At 37.4% G+C, this 10,356-nt stretch overlaps 1 protein-coding gene across 1 annotated transcript in view; it reads right to left on the bottom strand.

Annotated features, from left to right (window-relative positions):
- Positions 1-563: 563 nt before the first annotated feature.
- The window catches only part of HCRTR2 (hypocretin receptor 2), a 106,416-nt gene continuing 96,623 nt past the window's right edge, over positions 564-10,356 (bottom strand). Inside the window, exons 5-8 of the mRNA XM_039244321.1 lie at positions 8,642-8,862; positions 5,225-5,346; positions 2,934-3,162; positions 564-615 (exon numbers count right to left, since the gene is read on the bottom strand). Of these exons, the coding sequence (XP_039100252.1) occupies positions 564-615; positions 2,934-3,162; positions 5,225-5,346; positions 8,642-8,862 (624 nt within the window). The remainder of the gene's footprint in view (positions 616-2,933; positions 3,163-5,224; positions 5,347-8,641; positions 8,863-10,356) is intronic.

Genomic DNA, 10,356 nt, shown 5'->3' with positions numbered 1-10,356 from the left:
AAAAAAGAGCGATAGTCTAATTATAGCATAAAACAGTTGCAACACATTCTTTTCGTAAGAAGTCTCTCATTTGTGTTATTCAGCATATCATGAGGTGAGTAGTTGACCCTTTGTTCCATAAGATTGGCAGGTTTGGGGAACACCTCTTTCTTTACCATTTGTCCTAGTAAGGTAACCACTCTAAATCCAAGCCTCTTAGAAGGATTCCTGTATCAACACATTGAAAGCAACCTGCATAGTCCGCTAGTCCATTACGACAGTTTCCAGTAGTTACTGATGTTTTTTTGTTGTTTTTATTTTTTCCTTCCAGGCAATGATCATTCTTAGATCAATTTTGTCTGCTTCCACAAGGCTTAGCCTTTAGTAAGCGTAAGTACAGTTGGAGATTTGAAAAGTTTTAGTTAGAAACTCAAGTCATCCAGGTATCTGTGAAGTACACAAGTGCTTTACAGCTAGTCTTTGACCCTGCGTTCGTAACACAGGGGTCACTGTTTCATAAACCACTATTTCTTTGCCTAGGATGACAGTGAGTGACATTCACCACTGACACACAGCCTCTTCTTTCAGACCTCTAGCCATGCTGCTGGTAGTGATGACGATCGTGCTTGCTGTAGAGAGCTGTGCAGTAAAATATTTTGCATGGGCTAATTAGCAGGTGCCAGGTGGGGTTTGAAGCAGTGGTTCTCAAATGTGAAGGTGCTTCAGAATCATCTGTAGGGCCTGTTAACATGTGGATTTCTGGGTGTCACCTCCAAAGTTACTGATTCAGCAGATCTGAGACAGGGTGGAAATGTGCATGTCTAATAAGTTCTTAGGTGAGGCTGATGTTGATGGTTCAGAAACCACATTTTGAGAGTCACTGATTTATAGCAAAGGAATCTTGACTTCTGAGTTTGTCCTTAACCTGCCATCCTATAGCTGCTGCTTCTATGAGCCTCTTTTTCTCTCCCTCTGTCTTGCTCTCCTTCTCCCAATCCCTGTCTTTCTTAAATGGTAAGGAACTAGATATATTACAATCTATGTAACTTAGCTCTTATTCTGAGACACTATTTAGGCATTAAGGCATATTATCAATATTACTTGAAGTACCCTCAGACTATTTAAAATGCTAGCTCCCATCACAATCTGAAAATTACAACCCTCCTTTCATGTAGCATAGATAAGAAAGTTCTCAAATGTACAAAGGGAAGAAAGGAGAGAGTTATAACACTTTGCTTTTGTTGACATCTTTCTCATAATTAACAATTTAATTTTGATAAAACTTGTATACAAGAGTCATTCTGACTTTGACTAGGAAAAAACACATGGTGGTCGCACGTTCTAAAACAGGAAAGCAATTTGTCAATAATCTGGTTGTGTTACGTCTTTCGGAAAGTGATGAGTTGGGAAGTAGTAAGAAATGAACAAGATAACTTTTATCTCCTAATAAAATCTTTTAAAAATATTGTTCTCCACATCTTTTATTTCAGTAAAATAAGGACATCTGCTGCTATCACATGAGCAGAAGAACAGTTTTCATTAATATCTCTTCTACTTTTAATTCAATTTTGAAGTGAGTATTTGAATTAGAAGAATTTTGCAGAGGGACAAGTTTGAGATATTCAGTGCTTTGAATCACAGATCTCACATTTGTACAGAATATGCTGGGTGGCTTCTCATGTGGGTGGGAGCTAAGAGCCAGCCCTTACATTCTAGCCACCTGCCGGTCTACACAGAGTCTGCGGACATTGACCATGTCACTGAATGAAGCAGAAACAGCACAACTCTACTGTTTATGTCCCATGTGGGTTGCTTCACTGCTTCACCCACATTCAAATTTGTCCCCTAGAGAGGTTTGTTGCCCTGCAAACTCTATCAACATGTCCCCCTCAGTAACCTAGAGCAATTTTGAAGGCACGTGTACATCCACCCCTACCTCATTCCCTAGCACCTAGCACAGTGGGTGCTCTTTTGTAAATATGTGATAAATGTTTATGAAATGTAAATAAATGCAAATGTTTACCAAGGAATCTCCATGGCAGTAATAACTGCCTCCAAAACGGGACCCAGATGTGATTTCGTAGTCCCTGTGCTATCCCTTTCTTCTGTAAATTGCATTCTTAATCTAATCCAGCAAGGTCAACTGCATCATTTTTATTGGTTAGAAGAGTCCTATGTGATTCTCAAATGTTGAAGTATTTTCTTAGAGATGGAGATTGTTATGTATTTGTAGTTACTCCAAAATTGTTATTTTAATACAGTCTTACTGGCCATATGTTGAGATGAGAAATGTTAGCAATGGTAAGGTTACAAACCTGAGAAAAGTGTGTAAATGGGTGAGAAGATTAATGGAAAATAAAGCCTAATAGTATATATTTTAGACAGTTTTGAAATATAACTTTTGAGAGTTATCTAATATAATATGCTATTTTGTATATAAATATTCTTTCAGATGGTACATCATAATGACAGTCTTTTGAGACTTTTTTAAAACTGTGAAGTCAACTAACATGTCTCTTGTTAATGCAGAGTTAGTAATTACCACTTCTTTTTGACAAAAGAAAATCATTGGATTACTTTTGGCAATTTTTTGCAGTTGATCTGAAGGTGAGAGATTAAAATAACAATTAGAATTTAAAAATATTCAAACATTTAATTGACATAAATCATAATACATGAAGCTAAAAGTGAAATAGGCTGAAATAAATTCAGCTGAAGGTCAGACTTCTAACACGTTTAAATCAAAAGTGGAGAAATTATATTAAACTGACTTTGTTTTTTTTTAATTTACAAAGAGCAATAGATTAAAATGAGAGTAAGAAGGAAAAAAAACAAAAAAAGGTCCACAAAGTAATTTTAGCGTCAGATCATTATGATAATAAAGTTTGTGTGTACAGAGGTCTTTAGAAAGGAATAGTTTTACTTGGATATCCCTGTAATACGAAAGAATGTTCTACCAGTTTTGAAGTGGCCCTGCTCCATTGGCTGTTGGGAGTGTGCTTATGCTGGTGAGCACAACTTGCTCGGAGAGTTTGGATATGTTGTCAAAGTTGCTGATCTGGGTGGTTAAGGACTTCCGGCTCTCTGTGCTGGTTCGGCCCCGCGTGAGCCGGTCCTCCTGACGATGGTGAACTCCAAGGCAACAGCAAGAAAATGCAGCTTTAAATTCCTCTCGAAACTTTCCTGGCAAACCGGGGAGAATGAAAGGAAAAGGAATTATGCATACATGTTTCAACAAATCCATGAATATGGTACAAATGAGTTGCTCCCTTGAGCAACACTAACAATGAGATACAACATTTTAGGGAAAGTGGGGAATAGGAATAGAAAACTGTGTTATTAGAAGCTTGGTAGACTCCTGAAAAAAGGTATTTCCTTAAATAATGTAACTGCTTTTCATGTATGATGTTTGGAGTTTGATTTATTCTTTCAGGGGTCAAACCTTCTGTATTTGTGAATGTGGGTTATTTGGATAACTCCAATAAAAGTGACCATTAGTAGGATGTCCAGAGATATTTAATAACTTCAAAAATTATGAAGGCTGTATATAGCCATGACTATACTGAAATTACCCCTGCATTGTCCTCTGAAGAAACTGTTCTATTGGCACACTCAGATCAACAAAGGATCTAGAAAAAAATTTAAAATATGTAGAAAATCTCTAAAGTTCCATTATCAGCATAAAGCAGAATGAAAAACTAAAAGTATCAACCTCAGAAGTTATTTATTGCCTTTAAAATTACTGACATGAAACTGGAGATGTATGAAAATGAAATAATCATCTTTTTAAGGAGAAATGAACAGTACTGGGAACAGTATTTCTCTCTCTCAGCCTCAATTAGCAAACTGGGTGATTGAGTGACCACAGGAGAAATGAAGGGTCAAAGGTGTAGGAAAATATCAGGCACCTGCCAAGCCCCCCGTGGTTATCAGCCACCTCCCTTGCCTCACTCAAACCTCAGATAGCACTTTGACTAGCTTCTGTGGCCTTGAATTCAAATACTTCTCCCTACAATATCCTAGTGGGTTTTATCTGCTTAGTGCAAAGGTCAGGCCCTTAGTCATTTCCTAACCCTAAGGCAATGGCTTCTTCACTGCTATCGAAGCCACAACTCCACATGGCCCCTTGTCCCTTCAAACACAGCACATGAGCAGTGAGCTGTATCTGGTTATATCAGACCTAATGCCTTTTTTATTTTAGAGACAGTTATTGAATGTGGCAGGGGAAAACATGAAAAGGGGCAACAGAATACAAAATTAAGCTCAAATATACACCACCTGAATCTCTGAAAGGTGAAATCAAGCAGGTATATATACGGTATATGCCATGATCAAGAAAAAACAAGAAAAGTTCCTGGAAAAAATCTTATTGATGGATTGTCTTTTATTGTAATAACCTATACAACCCGCAAGGCTAAATAGGAAGTTGGAAAATACACATATTTTATTAAATATACCATAAAATGAATTGTTTTTTCTTCCATATAAAGGTATCATATATTTGGGGATAGCATGAGAAAGAAATAGCCAACCGATTAGAGAAGAAGACAGTGTATAGATGTAGCTAATTAAAACACAGCTTTAGAAGTCAGCCAGGCAAATGTTTATAAATAAAACAATTAGTTAAATGATTTTTATAATTATGTTGGTTCAATAAACAGAGACAGATTAAATCAGTTGTGTGTCTGTGTGTGTGTGTGTATGATTTAGTTTGTGTGTTGTTTAGGAATAATATCATTTTCTCAGTAGTCAGTGAGAAACCTTGAGATAAACCCAAGAGGTGTAACTCATGAGAGAAATATAAATATAGAAACATACCTAAAAGTGGAAGGGTTCCAGTTCAACCTCAATTAGGCAATCTCAGTGTTGTCCAAGGAAATAATATAGCAAGTCTGTTTTATTTTCAGATGAAATTATTTTACATTTTGGTAGATCATAAGTTTAATGTTTGGCAAGCAGGACTGTGTTATCCAGTTCTTAAAATTTTCACTTTCCTGTTTCAACATGTCTTTTAACTTTTATGGGGAAAATTGCTCTCTGATGATACTCTCTGATGAACTAGGTAACAGGTGCTCCCTCTCATAAGGGGAAAAAAACCCTCAAATTACATCAGGAGAAAAAAATTCTCATTATATACCAATTAAGCTCTTTACACATTTCAAGAGTATTCAACACCCTCTGGTCATTGATCTCTAGCCCTTGGTTAGAATTGTGGTTTGCATGGAAGGAACAGTTGAAAACTCACCACTGAGGAAATTATAAATAATAGGGTTCGCAGCACTATTGGCATATACAAGCCAGTGTGAAAATGTAAACCATGCATATACAGTCTCTCTGTCTTCTGTGTGGGTAAACATCCCAAACACTCTGTAGGAAAAACAAAACAAACCAAAAAACAATGACAGAAAATCCAATGTGATTTTCAAAAGTACCTTGCAAATAATGAAATTCAAGGGTGAACACAGCCCTTGATCGAAGCTGCTTAAGCCCTGTTCCCCCCTGCAGTAGGCATTGGTTTATGGTACCATGGTGGGTTCAGAAAAACCTCAGTACCGGAACAAACTCTCGATGGCACGATTAGTAAATTAAAAGCCAAACTGGGTCAGAGAAGGATCTCTCTCTCTCTCTGTCTCTCTCTCATTAATAACAAAAGCAATACTATTTGTGGTGGGTAAGAGTACAGAAGTTAAATATATATCTATGTCTCTTCTTTCATATTGTTTCTAAATACCATTGAACAATGTTTGCTAATATTCTCTTTTGGGCATCATTTAAAAAGCACTCCTAAACTGCAGTCTCTGAGTACTTCTTCCCCCTGCCTTTGTACATGGATCAAAGTATCACAGTTCTTCAACTAAAACCTCCCCAGTCTTGTTGAAATTTGCCTTCTGGGAATTCATTATGGCCAGAGAGGAACTAGTTTTCAGTAGGTAAAATTCCGGTAATTTCTTAAAATTCATGAGTTTTAGTGTTTTGTTGATTATTTTAAACTCCGGGGACACCCAGATGGCTCACTCAGTTAAGTGTCCCACTCTTGATCTTGGCTTAGGTCATGATCTCTCATGGTTTGTGAATTCAAGACCCGCATCTGGCTCTGCACTAACAGCACAGAGCCTGCTTGCAATTCTCTCTCTCCCTCTCTCTCCGCTCCTCCTCCCTTTGTGCTCACTCTCTCTCTTTCTCTGTCTCTCTCTCTCTCTCAAAATAAATAGAAACACATTAGAAAAATCTTTACTATTTTAAACTCTGAAAAACACTTGTTTATTTTATCCTTAAACATCATTTTTATGATTTGCTTCATACTCAGAAATCTCTCTCAAATTCTATTCACTAGACAATAGCAGGTAACTTGTAAGCATCCAGAAATTAATTTTATAGGCTGAAGATTATAATGCATTTCCTGCCAGAGGCTCTATCAATGACTGTGTAATTTGATTATACATGATGATGCCTTTGATAGATCTGCATTTCTGTAATCAAGTGATGCTCTGTGAAGTACTAGAGTTTTACAAAAATATAATATGGAGTGAAAAAAACATGGACAAATGGAAGTAATGGTCTGTTATGACCCTCCACCATAATATATCTTTGAAATCCTAGAAAAACTAGAATTCCTTTAAAGAAGCTGCTTTTGACTAGTTGAGCAAAAACATTTCCAGGAAAAAGGATTTAGGTATGCAGTGGTGAGAGAAAGAAACCACAAGCATAACCTATGAGAGCAAATAAAAAGATAAGCATTTGAAGAAAATGCTCATAAAGAGAAAAATAATTTTCAGGTCTACTTAAAGTGTCCCCCCCCAAATTTTATGGAAAATAGCAGAATGCTAAAAGAAAAAAAATTGACAATATTATAGATTTTCTTCTTAGCCATTTATTTCCCTTGGAAAAGGAGATCTTGAAGGTGAAAAAATAAGAAAAATATAGTGGACAAGTAGGTATTTGGAACTAACTAAAGGACAGGTACAAATGCTAGGATGCAGGAAATCCAAATGAGCAATCCAGAGAGCAGTGAGTTTGACTTTCATCGAACTTAGACACACTACGAAGTCCAAAAATTTTTTTAAAGAGGAGAAAATCATTCAGTATCATAGCATATTTATAAGGCTCTTAGGCGTAGGAAACATCATCTAGCCAAAGACCAGAATAAATTTGTATGGGATTTCTGTGGTCCAGGAAAATAAGAGAGGAACTATGAAAAGCTCTGGAGGGCAAAGTCACTATCGTTTTCTTGTGAGTCAGGATCCGTCTCCAGGATACATACTGCTCAAAACCTTACACCCTTGAGGCTGTGTCTATACTAAATAATATTACTGAGGAAAAAGTTCACTTTCCATCGAAAAAGTTATTAAGCGCTCAAAAACAAGGGCCAAGGAGAATGAGAAATCTTTGCAGCTGGCTATACCACCTTTAGCGCTCGTGACTCCAGCCAAAGCTGCCGCTCTCCGGAGTCTCCAGCTGTGTGAGGAAAAGGATATGGACTCTGAATCAGGGAAAACTGAGAGGAGCAATCCCGTTTAAGTTCCAAGTCCTATTATAAACAAAATTACTATTACCTTGGGGCCAGTCTGTTTGCAACAGTTATGATAATTCCCAATAAAATTGGCTGGCTGTGAAGTTCATGTGGACTGTGGCCCCTGTACTGGCTGTTCATGTTGGTCAATTGTTTTCACTTAACGGTGTATCTGCGGCTTAACTTTTCTCTTGCAGAAAAGTTTTGTGGTCATTTTTATTAATAGTCACCCTGAGCTTAATTCAGTGTCTTCAGGAAATGGATTTCCTTCCTTCCTTCCTTCCTTCCTTCCTTCCTTCCTTCCTTCCTTCCTTCCTTCCTTCCTTCCCTCCTTCCTTCCTTCCTTCTTTCTTTTCTTTTCTTTTCTTTCTTTTCTTTTCTTTTCTTTTCTATTCTTTTCTTTTTTCTTTTCTTTCCTTTTCTTTCTTTTAGTTTTATTAGTAGTCAACCTGAGCTTAATTCAATGCTTCAGGAAATTGATTTTCTTCCTTCCTTTCTTTTTCATTTTAAACATTTAAAGCATAGTATGAGTCCTAATTCCATTTGTGTGTGTGTGTTCACAAATGCACTTTTAAGAATACTGAGAATGCTAACAAAACATTATCTCTTTTGTATTTTTACATAGAATTCTGTCATAATTCCCTATGTATGAGAACAGGATTTTAGAAAACCCATTTGTTCTGATCAAAAAAGAACTCCAAGCTGTAAAGCTGTAAATGAGGTGGTTCTTTCTTTCTTTCTTTCTTTCTTTCTTTCTTTCTTTCTTTCTTTCTTTCTTTCTTTCTTTCTTTCTTCCTTCCTTCCTTCCTTCCTTCCTTCCTTCCTTCCTTCCTTCCTTCCTTCCTTTCTTTTGCATTAGAATTTTTTCTGCATCTAAGGCTCAGCAATTAGCTTAAGGGGGTCAGGGGACATCTGTTTTATGTCTGCCATTCAACAGAGAATTTCCATGGATAAGAGCATGTAGAGCCTGAGCACTCTAAAAATGCCACCTGCCTTACCTGCTAGTCACAACACATTCAGTTATCTGGCCTGACGACTTTCTAGGCAAAGGGCTTAGATTTTTCTCTGGCTTAAGAAGAAAGAAAAAAAAGTACTTAATTAAAAAGCGAGAAATGACAGCCACTTTACTTTGAAAGAACAGATGAACTTTACCTCTTTAGCACATTGAGGATGCTAATCGGTAGATAGCAAATTGCAAACACCAAAAGCACAACCATTAGCATCCGGGCTGTTTTCCGTCTGGCTCGGATCTGCTTTATTTCAGCGGCCACAGCACTAATCCTGGACTTGGTCTGCTGTCCCGACCCTCGAGGCTGTGAAGTAGGCTGCAGGGGCTTCCATTTTCTCTGAACTACAGATGATGTTCCAGGGATCTGAAAGGAGCAGAAAATCTTTATTGCCATCTGACACAGGGACATTTCACTTTGGAGAAGTAACTAGAAGATAAAGGAAGGAGGTTGTTCTGGATGCCTGTGGTCCAGGCAGGCCTCAAGATCTGTTTCCCTCAGAATGTTTTCTGAGTTAAGTATGTTCTTGAGTAATAGAGCTGAGTGTCAAATAGGATTTGTAGTGGAAAAGAAAAGTTGAAACATCCCATTAAAAAAAAATTAATGTTTATTTGAGGAGGGGGGGAAGGGCACAGAAAGAGAGACACACACAGAATCTGAAGCAGGCTCCAGGCTCTGAGCTGTCAGCACAGGGCCCGACACGGGGCCTAAACCCACAAACTGCAAGATCATGACCTGAGCCCAAGTCAAATGCTTAATGGTCTGAGCCACCCAGGTGTCCCTGAAACATCCCATTGTTGTCAAGGTCTAAGAGAGCTGCAAATGGAAAAGCTATCTCTTTATAAAGAGAGAAGTTGTATATCCAGACAATGGAATATCATTCAGGACTGAAAATAAGTGAGATATTAAGCCATGAAAAATCACAGGGAACTTAAATGCATATTACTAAGTAAAAGAAGCCAATCTGACAAAGCTCCTACTATATGACACTGAAGAAATGGTGAAATTAGAGAGACAGCAAAAAGACCAATGGTTGCCAGAGAGTGGGGGTGGGATGGGATGGGTGGCTAATAGGCAGTTCAGATAGCTCAGTTTAAAGACAGGGAAAACCTTGTAGGTAATTGCAAAAGTAACCTGAATGGATTTTTTCATGCATCACTACTGCCATCTGCTGTCAGCCGGATAGATAGGACTTAACTACCTAGTGCTTGTTATCCGACTTTGTTTCTCAGGTTTGGCCAATGCAAACCTTGAATGAAGGGACTAAAAAAAAATCAAATGTTCTCCATTGTTTACAATTTATTGTTATGAAATGCTTGAAACCAATTTTGTGTTCCAGTCTGGTTCTTTAAAATGCACACAAAAACAGCGAGAATCCCTTGTGGTCTTACATTAACATTTCAAATAGCTGGAATTTGTAACAAGAGTTATACAACTTGTACTTTTCCATGTCTTTTCAAAGTTATTTGATAATAGCAGGGAGTCCTTCCAAGTATAATATTTTCTTAATTATAAGCTCATGAAGATTGATAGGGTTTACTGCGCAAAACAATAAAATTCAGCACGCTTAATTTTTTAGAGGAAAATGTGCCAACAAGCACACCATAACCATGTTCTCATTCTAAGGAAGACTCACTCTGTGGTCACCTTAGTTCTGTTAAGATTATTCAATTGTTGCTTTTATCTCTGTGCTGCAAGCCAGGACAGACCATTGTGTTCCTGTGCTCTATGAGAATGGACATTGTATGGATTCTGTTGCTATGTATCACAAGATCCAAGTATGTTACAAAATCTTTGAAAACAGAATTTTACTTTGATTTCCACACAAATTAATATCAAGCTTCTGTTGACCAATAGCTA

Source organism: Hyaena hyaena, unplaced genomic scaffold (assembly GCF_003009895.1).
Source record: "Hyaena hyaena isolate Hyena2069 unplaced genomic scaffold, ASM300989v1 scaffold_242, whole genome shotgun sequence".
NCBI lineage: Eukaryota > Metazoa > Chordata > Mammalia > Carnivora > Hyaenidae > Hyaena > Hyaena hyaena.
The sequence above is the reverse complement of the archived record's forward strand: the minus strand, read 5'-3'. Positions and strand labels throughout refer to the sequence as shown.